Raw genomic sequence first — 27,706 nt, forward strand, 5'->3', positions numbered from 1 at the left:
AATAGCTGTGACTATTAAAAAATAATTACATTGTGCTGTATCTTAAAATGCATAATCTTTTAAATAACATGGAACTCGTGATTTTCCTTTCTAATTAGAAGTGCTAATGGGTATACACTGTAGGAAGAGTAAAGCCAAGAGGCAAGTATCTGCAGTGGGTCTAGAAACTGTAATAATTCTAGGAGCTCTATTTCTGTACATGTGTGAATGACTGTGGCCCTCAATATTTAACCTGAAAAGCTTCTGCTTAAGTATGCTGTTTTCTGGACAAAAACACGTGCAGGATACTGTTTTGTAGATTTACTTATGAGGCACAGACAGTGACCAGTCTGAAAAATAGGCCTTTTGTTACCCTATACTAAAGTCATCCGAAATAGAATTTCTCTTCTATATTTCATTGACTCATTTTAACATTAAGACTCCAAGTCAATATATGAGCATGAAGTCTCTGATGACATTTACTCTATACTGGTCCAAAGTATTTCTCAGGGCTGTGTCATGACCCTGTGAAAAGTTCATGAGTTGTATTTGCAAGACTTATACTGAGGATGCAAAAAGAAAATGAAATTGAGTCTTCAGCCCTAGGTCTTCCCAAACTGCTGAGTTTGTTCTATGCCTGCAATAAAGACTGGCTAGAGACTGGAATCTGGAACAAAAAATTCAGACTCCCCTAGGCAGGGGTAGACCCTGCCTTAGCCCCAAGCAAAGTAGTTAATATTTTTGAAGCTAGACAGATTATACAGTCCAGACTAAAACTTCTGCTGTTAGAGGAGGTCTGTGACTCCAATACCAAAGTCAGTACTTGATGGAAAAAAAGACATAAAAAGTCTCAGTTTGATTCCTTCCCACCTTCAAAATATGATATGGAGTCTGGGGAACAGCTGTTCCTTAGCAGACACAATGTGAAGTACATCTTTTATGGCAATTAGTGGTTTCCTACAGCAATAGACGAATGTGAAGTTGGTATATGCTCTTAAATGAATATGTAGATGATATGGATACCACCCAAACAGTAGCTGTCTATGTTAGCTGTTAAACTGCTAGGCTTTTTCAGGTGCTCTCTCCATAAATGAATGAGAGACACTACTGGAGACAATTCAGATAAGTATCCAAAATGGACAAAATGAATTGGTGTCTGCAGATCCTGTCTGGAACTGTTCTGTGGAACAAAGATAATTTTCAAGCATTCTGATGTCAGAATGCGTATTAAATATGACAAGATTGATCTTTACCATGGAGAGGAAACCACCAGCAAAGCTAAGAAAAAAAGAATGTAAAGTTGTAGCCTAGGTAGTTTTTCTGCCTCACAGCCTGTCTATGCCAACTGTTATAATTTATATTACTACAATTGTGATGAGTTGACAGTAGTATATGGCTGCTGCATGTTGAAGAAGTGTTAGTATGAGTCCTACATGCCTCAAAAAGAGATTAGAAGCCAGGAATTATGAGTAAGAGCCATGTCGCAACCTGTGCTGAACAAGATGTTTACTGTTAGAGGCAGAGAGTAGAGGATAAGAGACTGAAAGACAATCCACATAACTGGGAGATGGAATAGTCCTCTGTTCCTGTTACATTTCCTCTATGTTATTTCATCTCTTTTCAAGCTGTATGCCTTTGTATCTCTGTTCTTCACTTTCCACAATTAACTTATCTCTTCCATAATCAGGACTGGATATTGGATCCAGTGATGGTCCTTACACTGAGGCTCTGATGGCAACCGCAGAAGGCTCTTATTTCCTTTCTATAATTGACAAAATATCAACTCTTTGCTGCAGGAAGTATGAGAATCCCCCAACATACCCACCTCACATACAGCAGGAAAGGTTTCATCATCATCTTCAGCTGCTATCATCATCAGTTCAGTTAATTGTTAAAGTGGATTCAGTCCTAGGCTCTTGTAATGAACATTATTCCCTTTGCCTTCAGGCTAGCAGGAGATCAAATATTAATAGCTGTACTCCACATGGACTGGAGATGGTTCATCTCAGAGATCTGTTCTCTTTTCTTCTTTGAAACAGGGCCACTAGCTATCTAAATAATTAAGCCTCACAGCTTTGTAGTTTAGGACAGACGTTGTTATTTTAAAAAATGTCAGTGGGGCAGGGTAGGAATTAATCCTATTTTCCTACACAAAAGACTTTTTAGGGTAGTCACACCATCCAACTCTGTGTCCTCATCATGATTAAATTTGGTAGCTATCTTGATTAACTTAGCTAGAGAAGTTAATTAAAATTGGTGCCTAAAATTGCTCTGACCCTCCAGACAATTTCCAAAGTTAGACTAGAAACAACTGTAAAAGACATATTCATCTTTTATGCAGAAGTCTGTCTGTGTGTAAATGTGCATTGTTTGGTAAACATCATTATGAAGCAATACAAGCTTTACATTATATTCGGGTACATTTTGTACATTTACTCTGGATACAAAACTTCAGTCACGCCTGCAAGTAATGAAGGGTTTAAGTCTAGCAAGACATTCCCGTCTTGACATACGCAGCCAAGATTCAGCCCTAGTTTATGTGATTCAGCAAAGGACTGAGGATGTGAAGGGCACCTGGTAGTGAGTTAAGATTCTGGTTACAGGATGAAAGCAGTTAAAAGCCGATCATTTCAGAGAAATTTTGCATTATTTGATAGAATCTATCAGTCTGAATTTGGCGGGCCAACAAAGGTGTGATTTGACAGATCAGGTGAGGAGTAAATTACAGAAGCAAAAGCTTTACACTTGGAACAACCCACACAAACTTTGAAGGCCTAGTTTTTTGCAGAGAACCCTACAGTATGTTTTGTTACATACCTCAGTGTCAGAAACGTAGAGATTTAGGCTGGTGAGGCCTTCCCAATACTGCCTTTTCTTAACCCTTGTTTTTGTGCTTGATGCTTTTGTGATCTTAGACCTGGATTTACAGAGATCAATAGTTCTGGTCTCTAGGACAGAAGACACAGACAAGAGCAGGACCATGTTTTTCTGGCCATCTGGTGCAAACGTCTTTGAGAGAGGGATACCTGACTTCTGCATTGTAGTCCACAAATGTGACTGACTAAAGGTCATTAGGGCCAGGCCTGAGATCACTGTTACTGAATATAACCCCTGCACAGATAGTCTAAAAAAGGAAGGAAAAACGGCACACTATGTCTGCATGTAGAGGAGTTGCTAGGAAACCACAGGATCTCAAAATGCATATGACCTAAACTGGAAGATAATTTATATGATGAAAATAATAATACTAATGACAGCCACTTACAGATTAGAATGATTAATTTGGTTATCTTAGTGCCCACGTGTTTCTGAGAGCAGCATGGTAGGCAGGTCTCAGTAACTTCTGGCTCTTTGCTGCTTTTTAAGGTAAAAAGACAGGGAAACTGGAGACTCAGAATAAGCAGAAAGGGCAGTGAAGCCAACTGTACATGGGGAATGCTGAGATATGGTAACGAAGATGATGTAAGTGGATACCAGCATCCTGGGTATCTACATTTTGCAAGCAAAGGAGAAAGGGAATAGTCTGTTTTCATCTTTTAGCTGCTTTGGAGAAGTGCAAGGAGCAGGAGTTACAGACTAGGAAAAATGCTTACCAGACGGCAGGACCAGGAAACAGCTAATTATTATTTATTAATGATTTTCATCTAGTTCTTATGGAGATAATATTCGCTCTTGATTTATCTGGTGTAATAAACTATTAAGTTGCAACTTATGATATAATTTCATATTTGCCAGACCCCTTCAGACCTCCAGATCTTCTATCCTATTGAGCAACGGGATAGACTGGAGTACCTGTATGCCAGATATTACATGTACAGACCCTGTGTCCAGTTCTGCTCCCTCTTTGGGCTGGGAGCTGTTATTAACATTACCCTTCCTATCTAATTTTATCTGTTAAAATCACACTAACAGCATTATTGGCAGAAAATGTAACTACATGAGATAATTAACAGATACTTCACTTTTTTATTGGTAAATAATTAGCAGTTTGAATATCAGTAGTGCCACTGATGATGAAAGCAGTGAGTCCAGTGGTGGAATATGTGTACATTACTGGTCTTCTAGTATTTGCATGTCTGAAATGAAGCTATTTTTAAATATAATCAACAGAATACCTTTGAATTGGTTTTTAGATGCAAGATGCAATATCACAACCTTTCAGTAAGTGCTGGATTTTTTTGATCTTTAGTGTTTGTCTGCATCTGTTGCTAGCCTGGATTTGCACTTAAATTCTAGATAGAAGGAACATGGTTGACTTTTGCATATGGAAAATGTAACAAGCAGATTGCATTTTTAAAGTGGAGTTTCTGCATACTTAACAAAAGGGCTTAGAGTATGGAATGATGGAAAGTGTTTTCTTGTAGTTATATTCAGTACTTCCAAAATTGATCTCATCTGTGACACTTTTGACTATTTTTAACATCTAATTCAGAAAGGAATTCAGCAAAGACAAATGTGTGCATTTTATTGGGACTTCAATACACACATGTAACTTGAAAAGGGAAATGGTCAAACCTTCATCTAGTGGAAAATAGATTAGCTCTTCTGACCTATTGTGGTAATTTTCCTTGTCAAATGGAAAATAGATTTCCCTCCCCTCTTTTTTTTTTCCTTAAAAAAAAAAAAAAAAAAAGCATTCAGAAATAATAAAGTGTACAAGGAATTAAACGTATCTACTTTCTGTGGAGTGCTTTGCTCAATATGATCATGCAACACTGATTGTCCTACTTTTAACTCTGAGGACCTGAAATGCCATCTTTAACAAAGCAGGCTGGACTGCCGAATTAGGACTCAGGGTTATTACATGCATTTCAACATTGGATGAAATAGTAGCTGTATTAAAAGCAAATGGCCCGTATAATAAGTACTAGTTATTCTTGTGCTAGCCCTGCTTCCATCTGACTATTGCAATAGGCAGGCGGTAGAGTTAAAGCAAAGAGTTGGAAAAGTTAATTTCTGCAGATCATCTTTCTGTCATTCTAACCTTTTTTATAAGAAACAAAGAGTGACATTTGGACTTTTCCTTCCTCTCAAATCTTTACATTAAACAGTTTTGAGCCAACTTTAAATATTCCATCGTTACGGCTTTGGGGGAGATGTTGTAGAGCTGCATATGGAAATTAGATAGTGTAGAACTCATTATATTCCTATATAATTTGATAGAACCACTTACAGTCAGACCTTGATCTTATTTTGGGCCTCTTCATTACTTTCCAGAGATGAAAGATTCCCCTCCACTCCTTTGTGGCTCTCCTTTTAATCTTACCTTACCCTTGGCACCATTAAAGCAACAGAACATCATTTCAAATGCAGTATATCGTTTAATCTTTTCCAACACTGAAGAACATGATGTTCAATCTATTTATAGAACAATGCACAGAATATAGAATTTAATGGATCTTGACTTCTCTGCTAGTCATAGATACCCTGGCTGATTAAACAGAGAACTTTGAAAAAGTGTCTTAATATGCAAAACTTGAATTGAGGAATGCAGGACTGTCAGAAAGCCACTGGAGCACTGAGGTCAATTCCCTTCTGTTGCAAACTTCCTTTTGTACATTTTCATCATGAACTTGGCAAGCTCTGGCTTAAAATTAGTGAAAGTTTAGCTGTCACTCATACCAGGCATCTGTTTTACAATCTCATTACTCTTCTGTTTAGATATATTCTTCTGATTTCCAGTCTGCATGTATTTTTTGCCAATTCTACTCATTTGCTGTTGTACTGACATTTTCTTTTTACTTAGACAGTTCCCTTTCTGGCATTTGCTCCTTATTCTCTCTACAGCAAAAAACAGAATAAACTTCATTTTTCCTAGGGTTTGACAATTCTCAGTTTGTTCCTTTACCTGACATTTCATGTTTTCATCATTTGTAGATGCTGTGCTTATTCCTAATATCTCTCTTCTTTAGTTATCATCCATCTAGTAAGATTAAACAACACTTATGGACAGTTTTTCCTTACTTGAAACAGTTAAACATACTTACTCCATCTTGGCTGAAATTCAGTCTTCTGTACACTCAGGTTCCCACACTGCTAGTTTAGCTGACTTCCATAACTAGCTCTTTTAATTTCTTCAGTTTGCCTCTTTCAGTAATAATAATAAAAAACATTCTTAACATTGGGGAAGATTTTATACCTTGAGTCAAAATCAGTTCAGAAAAACCTGGCAAAAGAGATTCAGTTCTGATTGTAGTGGGAATCTAGTATAGTTCCTTAGAGACGTATACAGATGAAAATCTCCGTAATGCTGTTAGAGATGAATGCTACCAGGAATTGTATCTTTACAGGAGTTTGTAATTTCCCAGATATAGATTGCAAAACAAATGTTATTACAAGTATTAGGACTCTAATATTTTCAGATATGATAGCTAGCAGATTTCTTCACTAGTTGTTGAACTAGTAAGTAGTAAAAAGGATACTATGTAAGAGCTGGCTATAAAAAATAACTGATCTCTGTCTAGAGATCATTAATTCATTCTGTTAAAACATGCTTTTGTAATACACAATAACATTCTCTAGGAGTACAAAATGTAAATTAGGATGTCAGAATTTGTCCAGAAACTAATACTACTTTTACATAATAAAAAGTTTCTCAAGAAAAGAGCTTTATATTTCCTGCCTTATCAATAGAGAGGTTGCTGTTCCCCATTATTATAAATTCAGGTTCTGTGTTCACTGAAAGCAAATTGTGATGAATATCTGTCTGTCTGTGACTTATCTGTCTCTGTATTTCTTGATCTCACTTTTATAACCTCTTTCACACAAATCACACCCCTAATTAATAGCTATAAACTATTCAAGGGTTGAAGAAATTAACAGAATTCGATCTAGTGTCACATGCCTACCTATTAGACCTGATATGTGAACACTAATTAATGGTGTTGGTTTTATGCAGGCTAGTGATTAGTTACAAAAAATGGAAGCAGTTACATCTTATAGTGCTAAAGTCTGCTTGCACCTTTCATAGAAAGATGATGAAAACACAAAAAAATCCTTTCTTTTTCTTAATAAAAGTTAAGAAAAGCTAAGCAAACTTGTAAAACATATGTCCTTAATTCTTTCCAGTGGAATACTTCTTCAAAACAAAGCCCAAAGGGAAGAGAGAAGGTGGTGGGGCTGTTTCTCTGCCTCCCTGCCTGTTCACTGGCAGTTAGAGCATGTATTGTCTCAGCTTTGCAGGCACCCACTGGCAGCAAGTAGAGGGAAAAGCATTAAGCTTTCCTTGCGTGGATGTGGGCAGCAGTTACCTGAGCAAGGAGTAAGGACAGGAGTTACGCTCCATCTCACTTCTCTGTTCTTAAACCTTTCAGCATTAATTGAGAAAAGTGTTGCTTGCTGCAAATAAAAACTGTTCAGAAGTCATTAGGTAACAATAAAGTTGTTGTGCAGTGCAATTAGGTATTTTATTTAAGCTGCTCTTAGTTGTTCCTCTTGTTCCTAGGGTTTCTGGGAACAAATCTCTTGCATTAGGCTTCTGAAAAAAAAAGATCATTGCAAATCCGTTCCATGATCATTGTTGATAAGGAGTGAAGACTCATAGAAGAATGTATGTCACAGTTCATGTCCTTACAATGACAACCACAGAGCATTGGCTACATGCCTTGATTTGGGGAATATCAAGGGAAAAACCTGCCTCACATACTATCTTGGGCACTGAAAGTGCTCCCTGATTTGTCAGCAGAAATCTCCAGAGTTGTCATGGTTACTTGTTTCACTGGCCCTTGTTTTTGCATTCCAGCATTGTTACAAATTCTTACTTGAATTGGCTTGCTTGGCTTCTAATTGTCCTGACTCAATAGCTAAGTAAGTTACGTTTCATACGTGGACTGAAATGCCTTGTCGGCATAGTGGGGCTTGTGGACAATGTGTAGAATTGCGCTTTATTATTGTGTTTGTTTAGAGTTAATGCTGAGTTTGGTCTAAATGGCTACACTTACATGGAGAGCAGGTGGCTCAAATTACCATTAGACAGTGCTCTGCATTAGTAAACAGAAGAGTTCTGCTTTACTTTGAACAAGAGGGGAAAAGAGTAACTCTTTTCAAAGGAGCTATTTGCCTGATGAATTGATCTCTCTCTTGTTTTTTCCTGCCTACAGAGTACTCAAAAGCAGGGTGTGATTTTTCCCAAGTACATTTTTTTTGAAAACTTATTAGTAAGTTTTGTGCACACTCTGGATTTCCTTGCTTGCTGATGAATGACTGTCTGCTAGCATTTGCTGCTGCTCTGCTTGCTACCAGTGACCAGTTAGGAAAAACATGTGCTGTTATTTTTGCTGTGTTTGGTGAGTCAGCAAAAATTGCTAGTGCTAAGGCTCATGTATGAATTTAAGATCCTAGATATTAATATTACTAAAAGATGGTTTCACTTTATAGCCTTGTACACGTGCATGAACTAACTTTGCAAGAAGCCACTGAGCCATGAAAAGAAGAGGGTTTATCCCAATTTTATGCTTGAGAAAACCTGAGTCATGGTGAGTTGAAGTAAGAAGAGAGATGCTGATACAAACATCCTTGCTTGTCAAAACAATGAGGATGGCTGCAGTGGGGATACAAAAGAGGAAGGCAGGCTTCTATTCATGCCCAGAGAGGGCCTGCCTCATGCTAGTTTGAGCCTGGTCTGATACTGAAGTTATCAGTAGTTATTATTTGATTGGATTTTCATGACCTTCGAATAACAAAGACTTGTTCTGAGTCAGACGTTGCAGACTGTGGCTGCTGGGTGGAGTGGGAGGAGAGAAATAATGAGATTCTAGGACTTTTCAAATTGGGCTGTATAAGGCATCTGGGAGTATGTTAGCAGTGAAATTTTGCAATGGCCCTGGAGAGATCTGTTGGTAGGCTGTGGACTTCTCCCATCTCTCTGACGTATGTGATTAGAGGACTTGCAGAGACCTGAGTTGCCATCCCAACACCACATGTATCAGGGACAAATCTTGCTCTTCAGCTGTTAATCACTGTCATGGTACAAATTAGTAACAGCAATAAGCTTTACAGCCACTTCCACCTACTTTAAGCTATGCTTCTCCTGACCAAATGGATACATCCATATCCATGAATCTAGACATAACCATATATTCCAGCTGGTGCAGGGGTGTTGCTGAGCTGTATTCAGTACTTAGATTGAGAATTGCATGGAATCTAAACTGCACCCAGCCTACTCAATTCTGTGTTATATAGGCACAATGGTAGAATAATTAGTTAATAATGATAATAGAAAGGAATCTGATTACTAGAACCTAGTTCCAAAGAAGTAGAAGGCTTCCCAACAGTTTTGGCTGAACATTTTGCATGGTCTCCCTGACAAGGCAGTTTCAGATAATGTTTGTTTAGACATCTGGGATGAAGCAAGCAACATCAACCATTACAGATTCTACCAACTGTGCTACATAATGAGCCATCTGGACAGAGCCTGCCACACACAGCCTGGACTTCCAACAGGTGGGAAGGGGGAGACCCTCTTGCAGAGATGGCCAAGGGACAACGCTGAGGATGGATTACTCAGGTTCTTATGCATCACAGACTATTATCTCATTGTGACTGAGAACATGAAAGGGCTCAAGGCATGCAATAAATGCAGAGCAGCTTCTGGATATGCATGGAAACTATTTTAATTGGGCATTGGGCCACTATTGACAACTGGCTTGATATTCTCATAAATTTGCTTTGGAGACTGAATCTATAAGCTGTAGCTCATTGATCTCAATCCTTCCTTTCAGAAGATGGCTGGAGATACCTAGTTGTCTTATGCAATTTGGAACCCAGTGAATTTGAACTAGCTGAACTGGTTAAAAATGCCATTTGCTTTCATGCGTAATATGAAACAAAAAGAGGAAGGATTTGTGGTTTGTTTGTTTATTTTTTTTCCCTGAACTGCATTAGGGGGATGTGACAAACAGCGAACAGGAAAAAGAGGAGGAAGAGAAAAGAGGTATCTACCCCAGCAAAACTGAAATCTGTTTTTTTTCTCTTCAAAAAATAGCAAAACAGCAGCTTGTCAAATTGTTAAATATCAACAACAACAAAAACATATTCCATACAGACTTATTGTGGTTGAAAAAAACATGTTTTTTAAATGTCAGCCAGCTCCCGTTTTAACCTTATTGTTTCTCTCTCCCCTTAAGTTCCCAATCCCATCCCCTGCTGGGAACTGAGTCATATTCTGTTGCTGAGCTCTCCGTAGACAGCTCACAGCTTTGCTAGAGTAGCTTTTTCTGGCCATTCTGTTCCACATTCTAAAGTTCACTAACCCACCTCCAGAATCTGAGATGTCAGCTGAGAAACAGAACATTTCAAAGCTGACTCCCCTGCTTTGCAGCAAATCAATTATTATAATGAATTTGTTATTGACAGGTATGTGGGCTTTCTCATGGGTAAGATGATGCCATAAATCTAGTATTAAGCCTTCTCTTCATCCTCATCTTCCCTTTTCATTGACTCCTCTGACTGCAGTCCTGTTTTCTGTGCCTCTGGGGATGACGGATGGACTGGAACAGGCTGTTTCTAACGTGCCTCTTATGGAACAATCAGAAAGACATTTGCGTTTTTACTCTTCCTGCCTTTGGCTTAAGCCCCTTTTAAGCATCTCCATAGTTACCTCTTCATCTGTCTGCAGAGTCATAGCTGCCTGTGTGCAACCATCTCATGAGTAGTTCTTCCTGTCTGCAGTAACCTTCCTCTATCTATTTCCTCTCATTGACCTCCATCTGAAAAGATACCACTTTTCTCCTTCTCTTTCATTCCTTTCTCCTACACTTACTGGTTCTGTGATTGAATGCTTTAATTCCTCCACCAGGCAATGTGTCCACTCCTCTGCTTCACCTAATTTATACCATATACTCTTTGATAGCCTGTGATTTTCAGTCCTGTAAAGCATTTTGTGTTATATTTTGTGTAAGAGCTGCTCTGCAAAATGAATTTGTCCTGTGTAGTCCTTTCCTTGCAAGAATTTAGGTGTTTGGTTCTTTGCTGGAAACTCTCACGTACTAGCAGAATCTTCTCCTCCAACCCTGTTCATCAGCTTTGCACCACTGAAGGGTCTCTAGTCATCTTTTCTGAAGCATTATTCCAGTAATAAAAAGACCAACAGAACAAATGAACTTTGCTGCCCTTCATAAAATCTTTCCAGCTGAGGCACCTGAGTTCATTATTTTTAAAGCTGTGCAATCTACAACATGGGCAGTACAAAGACAAGTGTCAGTGTAGCTGGACGAAGAAGGTATACTGTAATGCTTTGAAAAACACCTGACTAGGAATAGTTCCACTAAGAGGTCTTTTTCCTCCCTTCTTTCTTCCCTGCTTTGTTATTGCTTGAAATACTTGTGCAAAGACAAGGTCTTTAATGTTAATGTTGGCCTTAAATAGATCTCTGCTTGTAGTCAGTAAAATAAACTGACATTGTCACCAGCTAGAGATTACCCCAGAAAAATGATTCTTACAAGATTTTTGACCGGTCTGACAGAGTTGAGAGGTCTACAACATTCCGTGAAACTTTGAGGAAGCAATCTGCACTTCTGGGATGTTTATTGCACTGAACTCAAAGACCATGTCCATTCTTTTCACTACTGTATTATCTGACAATCTTTCAGCCATGCATTTCTCTCCTACCCTGCTCAGGTGGGAATAACATTGTAGCTCAGTGTTGTATTTACACAGAATCTAACTCCTAAGCAATATACTGTCTTTTTCTACTGCTTTTGAAGAAGCAGTGTGTTCAGAACCTATTCCTAGCTGCCTCTACTTTTTAGGGCTAAAAAGTGAGGGGTAAAACACTTGCAGGTTGTATCCTTGCTGCCTCAGGGAGAGCACCATATACTTGTCTCCCTCTTCCTCATATTGCACCTATACTGCAAACTGAGTGCAGCAAGAGAGAGACTCTGGCACAAGTCTGAATTAGAGAGTCACTCTCCTGTCAAGCTTTTTAAGTGTCAAATTCTCTTTTAAAACCAAAGTCTGTGACATTCACTCAAGAACAGCATCGTTTCAATGTCAGGGAGGTCAGTTCTTACAACATCACTCAAAAAGAAAAAAAGTATTTGGAAAAAAACAACTTTCCCAAAATGAATCTTGTCAGAAATGATCAATTCATCTTCCATTCAGATTGACCTGGTCCTTGCTGCGTGCTAGAGGACAAAATTTGATGACACAGGACAATAAACTAAGATTGCCAGATCTCCTTGTAATTAATTCTCTTGCGATGTGGGTTTGAAGAAGAATAATTTATCTTCAAGGTGATTAAATCACTGGTAGTTTTTTCCATTTTAAGGAACAATTTTCTCGGTTGAAGGAATAGGTGCTGGTCAATAGACCCTCCCCCCGGCATTTTATTCTTGCCATTTAAACACCTTTCCCCCCAAGCCAATGCCTCCTTAAGAGTGAGAAAAAGTTAAAAATGAGCATATAATAACACAGAGGAACATCAGAGCTATGCAATGTTTTCTTGTTTTCTGAAGAAATGCAGCCTCTAAGAAACTGGTACCAGTCTGGAGGGTCCATATTTACTGACTCTTCTTCCCTTACCTTTACATCTTTAAGTGTCATGTCCAGACATTTAAAGCTCTTATTATTTTTGCCTTTATTATTTCTCATTGGACAATTTCAGCATGAGTTCATAAACAAAAGATAAATATGGTCTAGATTCTGACTTTTAAACCTACTGTATATAATAAGTTATGACTCTTGAAATAAACTGAATTTATATGTTCAAGCCAATTGTATTGAATTCAAATACCTAATTCAGAGTAGGTTCTTAACTCTCCTGTATACATCCTGACCATTTCCAGAGAGACTATCATTAATGTGCTTTCCCTCGCTTTCTCTCGATCTGTTTAGTATTCATGCAGTGATAAGCATGTGAGAATTACTCACACTCTTGACTTGAGAAACTTTCTTAGCCCAGAAATTCATCCAATATCAAGGGAATTAGAAATTCAAATGGAAAAGGGAGGAATTATACAGTATGTGTGTCAATACAGCAAATCTTGTAAAAGCTGCAATCAATCATATTAGTATCAAGGACCGTGGTATATTTCCTTGTCACCAAGTGGATCCTGATCCAAGAAATGAAGGTAAAAGTGAATCACAGGAAGAAACTTCAAAACTCTGGCTGCCAGGACAGGATAGCCTCTTCCCAAGCACGCATCTGGGTTCAGTTCTGGAATTTCTTTGCATCTCAATCCATGGTTATGCACGAATCTTGTTTGAATTGGTCTTGCCTATTTACTTGCTTCTTTGACTATTCTTTAAAGCAAATTCTTTCTCTTAAGTTTATGCATCATTTCAGTAGAATAGTACTCCCCTTCAAAATATTCAATTATATAAATGGGCTATTGTGCACTGGCCTCTTCTAAAACAGACTTCTAAGTGCATATTTCTCTTTTAAAACACTTCCTTGTAGTTAATGCTTGATTTCAAATATTGTTTTAAATGAAGGGGATTGGGAGGTCTTTTTTCTGTTGGTTTGTTTTTCTTAAATTAAATGTTTGAACATGCAAGGGATGTTGCTGATTAGCAATGAGTGAATTATGCTTATAGTTCCTTAGAAGTTATTGCAATGACTTACAAGTTCACTCTAAGAAATTGGTTGTTAATTGGTTAAAGTTTTGTTGTATGTATGTTATGTTATGTTGTATGTAGGTCCTTGTGCTGCAAGGTTTGAAATTTAAGTTTCTAAAAGCAGACAGGATGGAGAGCATATCTATCTTCTAGTGAACTACTGTGAAAGTGGCTATTAACACAGAAGAAATATAATATTGCTGTAATGCTTATAATACAGTCCTGTTCATTACCCATCGAATTGCATTTGTGTGACCAACGTTCTGATGGAGAGTGCTGTCTGCGTTTGAATTGTTTGAAAGGACTTTTGTGTATAAAAGTGATTGTAAGTGCTGGTGAAAGCTGGAGACTGGGCGATTAGGAGCACAGCAGGTACGACACAGGAAGTAGCTTTGCAGATTCACGGTCTTTGCACGTGAGAGAAGGCAGATAGTGTAATGGAACATCTGGTGACCTTTTGACAGAAAGGATTTAGGGCAACCTTACAGAAGGTTGCATTACAGAAGAACATTACAGCCTCTGCAGTGTGTCTGTGTTGTGACCTGGAGTTTGGAATAAGTAGGACTAAGAATTTGAGAGGGTTGAGACATACAGTTACTGCTGAATTTCTTCATCAGTTGCTTCCTGTCTGCAAAAATCCAGCCATAGCTTCCTATCCCTTCTTTTCACGTAGCAGTGATTTTTATATTACTTTGACATTCCTTGAATATTAGAAACTCCAAGTCTTTTCTAAAATCATTTCTGATTGCAAGTTTGCTGCTGGAGCATGTGCATGTTTATATGTTTTACCTACTGTTCTGCCAGTGTTTTATTAATTGCTTTGTATTTTGCCTTTTCTTTACACATTAGTAAAGCTTGTTTTTATTAATATGTTACTCTTTGCTTGGTAATGCAGGAGAAATTCTACTCGTTATAGCTCTTCCTGCAGTGGCTGTCACTTGGACACAGCAACATATACTCTTAATGCATGTTAGCATTGTTTCCATCTGTTCTGTAGCAGACAAGAAGGACTCTGTGTGCTGTTGAGGTTTACTAGAACATGGTTAGTTACTGACTTTTTGCACCTTGAGGATCAATGCATACAGCATCCAAACCACTGCTTTTATTTTACTGTCAGACTTGCACAAGATGACATAATTTGGCGTTCCCTAACAGCAAAGCATAGCTGCACCCTTGCAAACCTAGACGCATACAAGAGATGCTGTACAGTAGTTGTCTTGGCTTAATTATTAATATACAGGATCTGCTTACCCCTACTTGACTGCCTCAGACCTTCCCACACACTGACACTTAGCACATTCCTGTTAAAAGTTAAATACAGATGGCAATACATGCTATGCTGGGGTGCAAACTCATATTAGACCTCTGAGTCCTCTGAGCCTTGAATTCCTGGCAGACAGCATTCCATAGGGAGAAACAGTCCTTAAAACCTTTAGTTTACAGTAGTTCTAAAAACCTGATTCTACAATTCTGGTTTTAGAGTAATTTAGCAGGCTGAAGTAGAGATACAATAAATCTGTTGCACTTGTCCAGTGAATGGGATATAGATGTCTGTGTATACATATACACTTGTAAAGACTGTTTAGATTTTGGAATATTCAACAATACCTTGAGACTCCTGGAGGCTGTTGCACATTCCCAGAGTTTTGTCTATATTATAGTCAACAGCGTTGCAGGGATATGTGTGCAGAAGTATATGTGTCTGGATGGATGTTTTCAGAACTTTAGGGCAGCGAGATGACAGATGCAGCCAGAAAGATAAATGATTCTTGGTAGTGAGGTAAGGGTACCTGGTTGTTTGTTTATTTTGGTCTGGTGTGTAACAAAGGCAAGCGATAAAAGCCCCATTGCTTTTGACGCTTGAGATGGGACAGTATGCAGGCTACTGCAGGTGAACTGGTTTTTATCTGTGTGGATGCAGACAGTTAACTGTGCATAAGTGTTAACCTGCGAGGACGGGTGGAGGCAGGCTGCCCTCTGAAGAGGCTCAGAATGGGAGCGGATGTGTCCGGAGAGGAGGCTGCGGTGGCCCTGCGTGGGCTGGCTTACCTTCTGAGCTCTCCGCTTGTCTGCTCTCTGGTTCTGGTGGTAAATACGGCTGAAGTTGGAAACAATGACAGGAACCGGCAGAGCAATGACCAGCACCCCGCTCAGGGAGCAGATGGAGCCAAATATCTTCCCAGCAATTGTCTTGGGCACCATGTCACCGTAACTAGAGGCAAAAAAAGAAAAAAAAAAGAGAAGCCCCTCCTTCAGACAAGTGCAATGGCACCAGAACCTTGTTCAGCCTCCCTGGGTGAGCAGCAAAATCTGTATCCAGGTCAGACAGGAAAGTTTAGAAATCTGCCATATAAACAACAATTCACATGATGCTTTCGTTGTAAAGATGACAAATTACACCACCACTATGGCAATGAATGAAGCTAAACCAAAGAAAGGCACTCTTGTTGCAGAACAGATGTGTCAGTTCAGGCAGCTGGTAAGCGTTTTAAATTCACACTCTCACTCATCCAGCACCTCCCTCTCTATGCAGATGAGTGCTAACGAACCTAAAACTGTATGGCTGCTTCTGACCAGGTTCATATATTTTCAAGTTCCCTTGTATCCATCTGCAAATGAAGACTGATTTACAATTCTGTTTCAAAACCAAGCAGTTTCCTTCCCATCTGTACATTCAGAAATTTTGGATTCATTCAAAGTCTGAATTTACGAAAGGGTGAGTTCTCAGGAATGTGAGACCAGCTGAGAAATGTTCAGGCAAACCTCAGTACTGAATTCTACCCAGCAATCTTTTCATTAACAATTGTAATTTATATTTTAAATAATACCAGTAGAATCAGAGATGAAATAATCCAGTTTATGCAGATGCAAACTCATGTTGGTTTAGCTTCCTTGAATTCCCCATGACTGAAATTGCTACTCTGTAGAGTGCTTTTTTGTTGTGTTTTTATTTTGCATACTACAAAGGCTTTCTGCAGCAGTTTTATGCTTAAGCTTTAACATTGTCCTTCTGTAGACATCCTATATGCCTTGTCTTATGGGGCTACTCACCAGTGTGCTGGGGACGGCTGCTGCCCCGTAATGGAACAGACAGTCCTGGAGCTGCTCTGGGACTCAGGCACGTGCTTGGCAGCACTGGCTCGCTCAGTGCTGTGTTGTAGTGCAGGTAATTGGGATTTTGAATTCTGATGTACAGTTTGGTGTGCTACAGTCCCCATATTGCATCCCAGATGATTGGACCTCTTAAATCTAATTGACTGCCCCATCACTCATGATTCCCCCAAATCACAGCACAACTTATCAGGAGCCTGAATTGCAGTCAGGCACCAGATGTTGGCAATGCAAATGCTGCTGCTGTGTGTTCAGCAGATGCAGTGGTACGCTCCCTGGGAGGTTCATTCTCCCCTGCAGTTTGCCCTCTAGAAATGACTTCAGTGCTTTCTTCTGCAACTGGTTGACAACCAAAAACCCATCCAAAAAGCGTGTGAGTGTCGGCTGGAGTGTGTTCTGGTTGTGTAACAAAAAGCTTGTTTGTAGTTAATGCCCCTGGAGATGGCAGGAACATGATTAGCACAGTCACTGCCTGAATTTATAGGCATTGTTTCAGTGAGCCATTTATTACAGTCTTGTGTGGAAATGTGTATTAGTATCACTATTCATTGGAGTAATTTTGAGCTGGAGGAAAGGGAAAAGCAAGCAGACAACAGATTTTTTTAAAAAAAGCTGTGATGTTGAAATGACTGATGAAATATATGAATTCCCAAAGTGCTTCTGTGATTGAGGAGGACATGTTCTACCCTGTGAAACTCTTAATACGAGCAGGTTTATGTGACTTGGCTGCACCCTGGATAGAAGAGAGGACCTGGACATTGCAACCTGCAGAATTTTGTAGCAGACAGAGAGAAATGATGCTAAAATTAAAGTCTGGGCCTAAGGAAGTCTCTTTTCCAAGGTACTTGAAATCCAGAGAGGCCTCTAGTTATTGTCAGGTGGTATTTGGAGTTTCTGTATTCTTCTTTGGGATATTCTTGTGTTTAATGAGCAAATATTGAAGAGTAAAATGATTTACAGTTGGGGCTTTATTTTTAGCTTTGATATCTGCTTATGACAAACAAAGAGCTACCATGGGAGTAGAGTTGAGCTAGGCATAATTTCCATCCAAGGGTAAAATCAAATATTGCCAAACATTTTTTTCAATCAGCTGAACTTCTTTCCCTTATCCAAGAACTCACTGGTGTGAGAATTTTTGAATAAAACATAACTCTTTACACATTACACATAATAGGTTACTCTGGGGAGTCTCTCATGAGCTTTCCTTTTAGGCTACGTGGGTAGATGTCATGGCCAAATAAATGGATAAAAGATTTTGATTAGACTTTCTCTGGGCTATCACACTCATTTGTGTCCAAGAAAGGCTCAGTTTCAGGCTAAGTGACACCTTTTCTGTGGCATTTTCATTTTTCTGATTGTTTTGCGTTTTTTTGATAACATCACCAGCTAAAGCTTGATTATTACATGCAAAATCCTTCCTCTGCATTCATCTGCAATCAGTGCACTGAGACCCCTTAGAATGCCTCAAATCAGTAAAATGCTGTTCATGCCTGCTTACTTTCTAGATATTGCCTTATGCAGAGATAGTTTAAAAGCTCGTGTTAAGTGACAAGCTCTTCTGCTTCATTTAACACTGTTCTAAAAAAATTCTTTTTCATTGTTCCCTTGCTGCCCCTTAACACAAAAGAGCTGAAAATTAATCATATGCCTCAAACATGATCGCAGTGACCTGGAGTACTGAGAGAGAGCCCTTCTGTGCATTTGTAGAAATATAACAACTGTCTGGCTCACAGTCTGTCCGTATGACTTTGGTTCTTACACACAGACTAAGAGTCACCTTGTCACTTGGGACTTCAGAGAAAGTGTTTTAAAACACTATAAGAAAAGATCACACTATCGTAGAGTTTCAAGAGGGATTTTGCTGGAGAGATGTAGAACTTCTTTTGCAAAACCATTATGAGATAACTGTGACGAGAAATTTTGCACTAGCTGGAGCAGGCTGCTCAGGAACGAGACCTAAAATTTCTACTCTAGCACTGACTCCTGTGAGTCTACTGCAGAATTATCTGTGGAGAGAATGCTGAGTTCAGTCCTCTGGGTTAACATGGTATTTTGTGCACTTGCAGCTGTGTTTGCTGGTATTATTGGATACTGAACTGCAATATGGTGATAGTGGTATTTGAAAAAGTCCTAGATTTTAAGATGATCTAGTCTTTAAAAGTATGAATGATTTTTCTTTTTAAGTGCTGTGTTTCATCCAGGTATGTGTCCTTTTTGATACCACTGGGATACCCAGTTTAGCCCTGGGGACTATTAGATGTGCACACTGCAGAGCATGTAGGTTAATCTAATGACTAAAGGGCATTTTTTTCACTGTATCGGTGTCTCCTGGAGGTCTTACTATTAGCGTGTGGAAATAAGAGCAAACTGAAATACAAAACAGTGACAGTGTTCAGACCTGAACTGCATTTCGTTAGCACAAGGAACAGCAGTTCTTGGGAAGATTCCAGGCAAAGCAATTTAGGGAAGCTGGTGCAGTGACTCTGTGCTTTAACTCATTTCTGATGAATCTTCTTATGTCTAGTAAAAGTTAAGTGTATGCACAGAGAATTCACATGGTTCCTTTCATTGTACAATGTCTTACCCTGCAGGGGAAATGGGAAGTCTTCCTTTTGTACCATTTTGTTTTTGCTGTGCCAGTTTCTCCCATCCCCCTGATATGAATGTAGAGTTTTTGTTCAGAATGACTCAAGCCTGTACGTGCTTTTTGTAGAGCATTATGTCCAGCACTCATGCTTTGGGGCAATGACAGAGTGCATATTAATGATACAGCATGCATTACTTAGAGGCGTGGATTAAACAGCCACGACATTGTGCATTTTGGTGTAATTTGTGTTCCTCTAGAAGGTACGGTTGGCCCTAAAGGAAATAGGGGCAGTTCAGTCTGAGGTTATGGATTGATAAGCTTGTTCCATGCGACAGCCAGCAATGAATCACTACTTAAACATTAGGATATGTTGCAATAGCTGCTCTGCAAGTTACAAGACTCCAGAGAGCTGTGAGAAGCCTGAGCTCTGATTTGAAATCTGAGTGCTCAGAAACCCTATAGTAACTGGAATGTCTAAATGAGGCAAACAAAGCTCCTGAAGGCAACACAGGGTTACTTACAGTGAACAGTGGTGTTGGAATGGTGCCCTTAAATTGATGTGTTTTTACTTCATATGCCTTTAATATTTGCAGAAGGCACAAGATAGAAGGTCTGGGACCCTGGCTGGCTGTATCTCCACATAAAACTGATAGAGGAATTTAGGAGAAGAAAAAAAATCTCTTGAGCTGGAATTCAGCCAGGCAGTACAATTATTTGCATTACATCCTGTAGAAAAGCGTCATATAATTGTCAGTGACCACTTTATCCAAGACTTGGTTTTATGCTGCAGTTTGGTGATGGCACCTTAGATATTCCACACAATACTGACATCTTATTACTTTATTCAAAACTCTGCAGAAGTAAGATCCTTACTGAATGTCTATTGTCTGTCCAGTTCCCTACTCCAGACAGGCAACATTGAATACATTATGGCCTGCATAGCAAAACCACACAGCCTAAGGACTAAGGTTAATTTGTACGGTACCTACAAGGATGCAAAACCTCCTACAATATCACACAGCCTAACTCTGTATACATGCTGTATGGGCATGATATCTGTGATCTGTTCTTTTATTAAAAATACGTAGGGCTTGTGTTCTTAGGGAAGCTGCACTGATGGTGCAGCCTCTAACACAGGCCTTAAGAGAAGGTTTTTAAAATTTCATATGTTGGTTGGCTTTTCCCTTTTGGAAATACTCATGTTATGCTTTTACAGTTTCCACAGTCCTCTGAAGGTGTCTGGTGCAAAATAAAGGGGACTGTCGTGCTTAATGAGGCACTAACGGGCAGGGGCTGAATAATTGTCTCAGGAATAAAGCAGGGGGAGCAGCATGATATGCACATGCTCCTCCATGGTGAGCGATACTATTTCTAAGTGGGATAGCTGCAAACTATAATGCTTTGCATAACCTCCAGCGCAGGACAGGCCAAAAGACTTGGATGTTGGAATCTTCATAATGTCCTTGATTTAATCTTTCTTGGTCTATTCTCAGTCTTGGATGATTCTGTATTATGTTATGCCCATGTCCTCATCTGTTCAATTAAAATCTCTGAAATTAAGTCCACAGGAAAGCATTTTCTATAATCAAAATTATTTAATATTTTTCTTGCCCACTTCTACCTTTTGGCATCAGGTTCTCAGCAGTCTGTGGGCGTGGAACAAGTCAATTCAATCCACATGAAAAAGTAAAGCCTTCACAAGTTCAGTTTGGATAGCTTTAATGTCTAATAGAGACATCAAGCCCTGATGAGCCCTAACCTTTGTCTCAAATGAAGATGGTCATTAAGATCTACTGAAGACAAGAATTAAAGATGGCAGTAAAACAAAATATGTGTCATCGTGTGAACTACCTGGGGGGATTTCAAACTGCCAAGTTACTCTTATAAATACTAATCAGCTAATTACACTAGTGAAAGAAGAATCTGGTACATTGCACTATGACTGGAAGAAGACATTTGTCTATGTGCTGCACTGTTTTTGGTGCTAGAAGAACGGTGGCCTGTGAACAGACACGAGAATAAAAGTCTTCCTAAACCCATCTGCCACAGCAGTGGGAACCAGTTCTTAGTAGAGGAACAAATAACCAAATGGACTCGGAGTGACATTATATGGAAACTTACTCTATAGTTTGTTCTTAGCCTATTCGCTTGAAAAGGAATTTTAGTCACTTGAGCAATCTGTCACCTTTAAATGAGGTACCAGTTTAATGAAGACGATATCTGCTCAAGCCAAAATTTCCAGTTTAGCTTCAAGGAAGGCGTGTGTATTGGTGCTTAATGGTGAAATGGTAGTGTCGAGCCTCTTGCACTTAATGAGAAGCCTCCCTACTTTGTCTTTGATAGACTTTGGGTGAACCTATGAAGTTATAATTGTTCTACTCCTGTATTGACATATGTGGCTATTGTAATATTAATTGCTGAAGTGACAAATTGTTTTTGTTCCAGATGGTACCAAAAGGTACTAATGATCACAGAGCGTAAGAGACATAGTGCTGAATAATCTCAAATATTGTATTTTGGTTAGTACTAATTGGATATTTTAAACCCAAATATTTTTTCAGACTGGATCAAGAGAACCTGATTTCCCTATTAATTTGTTTAGCAAAAGGCAACTTATCACCTAAAGTATTTCTTCTACAGAAAGTGCATTTTAACTAATTCATCAATAATCTCATTAAAGCATCAAGAAGATAAAAGAGTTAGATGAAGATTAACATTCAGAGGGTCTAACAGTATGTTTGAGGCTGTTACACAAAGAACAGGGGGTTGTAAATTCAGTGTGATCACATCGAGAATTATTGTCATAGAGGGAGAAGGTCTTGTTTTGAATTTGAAGATCTGTAGACATGGGCTGGTGACTTGTGTCTACCACAGACTTTTTATGTGACCGTTAGTAAATTGTAACAGCTTTCTGTACCTCAGTTCCCCATTTATGAAATGGCGATTGATTATTTATTCTTTGTCTGCTTGGTTAAAGCAGTGATAAGCTCTTTAGAGCGAGAACTGTCTTGTGTTCTGAATATACTCAGCACCTAGCACAGCGGCCCCTAAATGTTACTGCAGTACAAATAATAATAATATAAGGTAGTTAGGTAGAAATCTAGAGTAAATGCAGCCTGCATATGGCTCCGGGAATGCTGAGAGATAAATGCTGAGAATTGGCTAGGCTAGATGTGGAACATGTCTGGAGATAAACATATTTTACATTTATTTCGTCAGCAGTCCAGTTAGATGGCAGCAGATTCAGCCAGTTTTCAGTTGCTGAGTTCATCGTTCCACTTACTTGCTGTATTTCGTGAGATACCTGCTACTGGACAAAAGCAGCACGTATTGGCGCATGTGAAGACATACAACCTTCAGCAGGAATCACATCTGCCCTGGCTGTCGTGGTGCTTTCAGTGCCTTATGCACTGGCTCAGGAGCCTCTACAAGTTTATTCCACATTTAAAATGACATAGATATGGTTTCTCCCCTTTTCTGATGCCCCTTCAAGGCCCAGTTTCCTAGCAAGGAAATACTGTGAACACTGCAATTCTTAGCCACTGTGCAAATAATCTAAAGTTCATTTAAAGCTTGAAAAAAACGCACCAAATACAAAGAAATAAAAAAGGAAATTACCCCTGAGTAGTCATTCCTTAGGCTTGAAAAGGCTGTGAATGCAGAATTTAAACATTTTTAAACTTGTGCTAAGGACATCTTTGTTCTTTGGCTATAAAAGAGGTCATATGTCATTCACCCTAATTAGCAGCTATTAGTCTTGACAGTATAATGTGCTGTTGTTTTTCTCTCTCTGTCAGTACAGAAAGTTTTATCAAATAGAGGTCACTGCTTCTGATTTCTGGTTTTAGCAGCAGAGGTGTCTGGACATTGCTTAGCTCCTCCAGCAGAGACAGCAATAAATAAAGTGTTGAAGAGCTCATCAAATGGCTTATTCTAAAAATAGTATCTCAGCAGCATTTCTGATGGTCCTTTCTCTCTATGCAACATTCACAACCCTACAAATAGTGAATTATAGTAAGAAAGCTGAAAGATCCTATAATATAGGATTATTAGGAGGTGCTACAGCAATGAGAACTGTCTAGGGTCAGTGAATGGGCTTTGTAGGGGATACTTTTTTTCCAGCAGCCTTTCTATGTGCCAGCTTTTCAGCCAGTACCGATATTCGGCATGCATCTGGGGAGGGGGTTACAATTCATAAATTACCATTCTTGTACAATCGTTGTCTCCATTGTTTTCTCTAGGTGCAGAGGAAGTAAGAGTGCAATCGATAGTTGGTAAACTTGTATCCCAGCACCTTCCTTGTCAATAAAAGACCCTCAGATTTTCCTGGGAATGCTATAGCATCCTACCACTGTTTAATAATTAACATCCTCTGGGCCTCAGCTGGGCTGAGGCTGGAGGTACTGCACTGTAGATCAAAAAGGCAGTGTCTTTTCAGAGGAAATCTTGGTCATGCAGTTTATATTTTTCAGTCAGAGAAACATTAACTTGTGAATCCTCCAAGCTTTAAAGAAAAAGCTGCTTATAGCCTTACAAATGATACGTAAATAATAACTCTTTTAAAAGCCTGCACTACAATAAAAAGCAGACCATGTCCCTGCTCTTGAAGTCTATAGAATGTTTTTTACAATCCAGAGAAAAGGCTTCACCCCTTTGGCCTGTAAGTACTGGGACAAAGTGAGGACCCCAGTAAACAAGCGCAGAGTGTCGGGTCCAACAGCTTTCCACTTTTCCAGAGCTGGCTCAAGGGAGGGCAGCAAATCCCCATGGAATAACACACTACTCAGGGAGTATTGAGAATGATCCTATTTGCTGAGATGTCTCAGAGCCAACATGAGGACTTAGGGGCAGCAGGCTCTTGGATTGAAGGGGTCCTAAGAGGACCATGCCTTTTCCAGTCAGCTACATATAAGTAGTCAAGGGACACTTCCTGCCTAGTGATGCAAAACCTTGTGGTTTTCACACGCAGGATATAAAAGCTAAAATATCTAATGGAGGATGGAAACAGAAACAATGTTACTTCAGATGATTTAGTATTACTGCCTGGTACTGACATTAACAGCTCTTTGAGAGTTTCTTTATCTCTCTAACCTTTTGCCCAGCACAGTAGAGTCAAAAGAAGATTTCCCTCCAGCCTTTAAGCTTCTGCTTTTAGGACAGTAAGGACAGAATAATAACATTATGTACCGTACAATAGAATATGATTTTGAAAGCCTTTGCATGAAAGAGACAGACTAAAGTATGGAATTAGCACATAGCTTTCCAGGTGCAAGATAGCCTTTTTTATACTGTAGTAAATCATTATGCAATGTTTTGATTTGCATAAAGGAAAAACTCTAAAATTCAACCGGAGTGTTTCAGTTGCATTGTAAGGCTGTGGATGTTGCATATGACAGCTTAGAGGAGGTAATATCCTTTCCTTTAATAGGGACAAGTTCAATGTAATCATGCTAGTGTTTCTTTGAATCTCCAGTGAAATAATGATTATGTCACTTCCAATAATACAATGAAAACAAAGGAAAATATTACTTATTCCTTTCGTATACTTGCATATGACAAACGGACTGGGAATAGTTAGTTATTTTTTTTTAGGATTTTATTCACAGTCCCTCTGCCACGTTACCTGTTTCATCAGCCTTGCTGGACTTACCCTATCTGCCTATTAACAACTCTTGCTCTCTGTAGAACACAGCTAGTTGCTGCTTGTAGGTGCCATTTTCCTCCCCATTTGGGTTTTATCCTGTTACATATTCTTACCTCCAGGTATTCAGTAGATGCTCTTGCTTCTTCAGCAGAGGCATACGAACTTTTATGTGTGATTTGTTTTGTTCCTGTGTTCTGGGAAGGCAGAGGGAGGTCTGGAGCTACTGAGGAAATAACATTGTCTAATGGACTCAATGCAGATATGCATTATGGAATTAAAGACGGAACGTTCCTCAGTTCTGAAAGCTTGCTTTGTCAAAGATGTGTTTTATGGCCTCAGGAAAGACAGGTCCATTTTCTATCTAGTTTTTCCATGCGCATTAGGGAGATCATGGTATTTTCATAGCTGTCCTAGACAAGTGATGTGGAGGTTAATTAGGCAATGCTGGCATGATATTTTGAAAATCCAGTAGATTTTTGGAAGAATTTTGCAAACACAGACTGAGTAATCCAAGTCCATGAGGATAGTTTGGTATGTTACAACACCTTTTTAAATATACCAATCTTGGAAAGAATGAGATGCACTCATGAATGCCTGAGAAACTTGACAAGGGAGGAGAGTTGTGGTGCCTTCTGGAAGGGCATGCTGTAAGCAGATCCATAATGGCTTTGAAGCAAAAAAATCTAGAAGGAGGCTGTCAAATGACAAACTTAAATAGCAAATGAGCTGTGTCCGGGGAAGTGCAGAGCCTATTTCATGCTAGGATTCTTTTACATTAAATATACTTACTTTCTGCCTTGTTTTGAGCTGGGCAGCTCCCCAGCTGGGTATTCAACTTCTGCAATGTTTGGCTTGGTTTTGTAATACTGTTTTCTTTTTCCTTGGCATATTTTATTTGTTAATGTTTACATGGATGCACTCGTCCTTCCTAGATATCCTGTTGAAATTACATCCATCAGCCAAGCTGCGAGAGGGTGGTTGTAATAGATGTATATTAGTGCCAGCAACAGAAGCTTATCTTTGGTGCTCAGATGTTTTGGTTTTTTTAAGAGCTATGGTCAGCAGTTACTTAGTAGTGATTTTCCAGGTAACATTGTTTTTTTGATTTTGTTCAATGTTTTATACTTTCATATGTGTTAATAAGTTTTATATAATAAAAAGACTGAGAATTATATCTGAAATCAAGAAGGCTGGGCTGATGCTGTTAGGCTTTTTTCTCATATTAATAGAAGTGAGTGTGCAATGAAATAGATAGGACGTTTAAAAGTGTAAGAGTTTTTTTGTTTGTTTGTTTGTTTGTTTGTTTTTACAGAGCAAGAGGTTAGTTCTTGCTAGAGCTAACAAATTCAGCATTCAGGATACTGTGGAGAACTTGCTAGAAAGTCAAGAAATGACATGTCAGATATGCTTTTATAAACACAGACCATGCACTTACATCACACAGGACTAGAAATAATGACTCCAAGGAGATGCAAAGTCTCCTGCTTTTCTAATGGTAAGAATTAGAAAGAGAGGTAGGTTGTTCCCTACTGACTTGCCATGGGATAGGAGAAGTTACACTTCTTTTGGGCAGCCTGTACAAACCCTCACCAAAGCCAGATTAAGGGATGAGGTGGACTCAGGGTCAGTTGCAGTCTAGTCATTCCTGCACTTTTACAAGTAAGGTGGCTTAACTGAAGGCCTCTGACAGCAGCTGGTACCATAAATATTTCTTAAAATAACAGCATGCGTTGCCTAAAGAAACAGGAATGTTTATGTAGACTCAAATAAACTGAGTAAGTTATTTTATACACTGAGGGCTGAGAATGCTTAATATATGCACACACTAGTTCCATTTATTCTTCCTGGCTTGGATCAACTTCTCAGCCTGTAGGCTGTTAAAACAGATGGTCTGAATTTGGGTAACATTCAGACCTTGAGTTGCAGCTAAAAATGGAATTTCATTGGCAAGGAAAGTAGGTCAGAAAGCTAAAGCCCCTAGTCCTAAAATGATGAAAGGTTTCTAATCAAGTCTTCTTTATTACTGTTCATTAAAAGGAGCAGAGGAAGAAATATTAGAGACCTTGAAAAAGGGTTTACAATAAGAGTGCAAGCACCGTTCTTCCAGCAGAGACACCTGCGCATTTGCAGATGTGTTGTGCAGTGGGAGACAGGATGACCATTGAATATTGCTTCCTATAATCCTGCTGCCAAGGTTAGGGCCACAACATTATGAGAATATTTTTATTCACAGGAACATAAGCAACTTTATCTTCTGCTTCAGTAATAGAAATGCTGAGAGAAGAGCCTCTTTGCATATCCTCTATTAATACCTTTCATGCTAATAATAATTTCCACATTAATTCCATCATCCACCTGACTCAGGTTCTGTAATTTCATCACCTCTGCAAATTCTGACTTGTACTATATCTCAGGTTTTCAATTGCTTATTTCTTTGCTCTTCATTATTTTCAAACATGTGCCAACAATTAGAAACTCTTTCTCATTGCGGCCAACAATGGCTGTTCAAAGCAAATGGGAACCTATACCAGTTAAGATGACAGTCCCAGTTCAGCACACTACTTCAGCTCTAGCTTAATATTAAGCACATACTTAATTCCTCTTCACTGAAAAGATAACATATTTGTTCAAATATTTTTTTTGAAGTGGGACTAAGATGAATGCTTTTTCTTTACATTTTACAAACCCAGGCTAAAGACTATCTTTAGTCTTCTCCCTTTGCCCTTAAACTACTGCTGGAAATTACATTTCTCTGAATAGAGAATTGCTTGCATTTCAGCTCTGCCAGCAAATGCGTTTTTAGAGATAGTGTCGAAGACCTCCTGTTTACT

General features: G+C 39.0%; 1 protein-coding gene across 2 annotated transcripts in view; it reads right to left on the reverse strand.

Annotated features, from left to right (window-relative positions):
* KCND3 (potassium voltage-gated channel subfamily D member 3) overlaps positions 1-27,706 on the reverse strand; it is a 134,725-nt gene that overhangs the window by 13,434 nt on the left and 93,585 nt on the right. For both annotated transcript variants that reach the window (XM_062595035.1, XM_062595034.1), the window contains exon 2: positions 15,583-15,745. In XM_062595035.1, the coding sequence (XP_062451019.1) occupies positions 15,583-15,745 (163 nt within the window). The remainder of the gene's footprint in view (positions 1-15,582; positions 15,746-27,706) is intronic.

The sequence above is a fragment of the Rhea pennata genome, chromosome 25, assembly GCF_028389875.1.
Source record: "Rhea pennata isolate bPtePen1 chromosome 25, bPtePen1.pri, whole genome shotgun sequence".
NCBI lineage: Eukaryota > Metazoa > Chordata > Aves > Rheiformes > Rheidae > Rhea > Rhea pennata.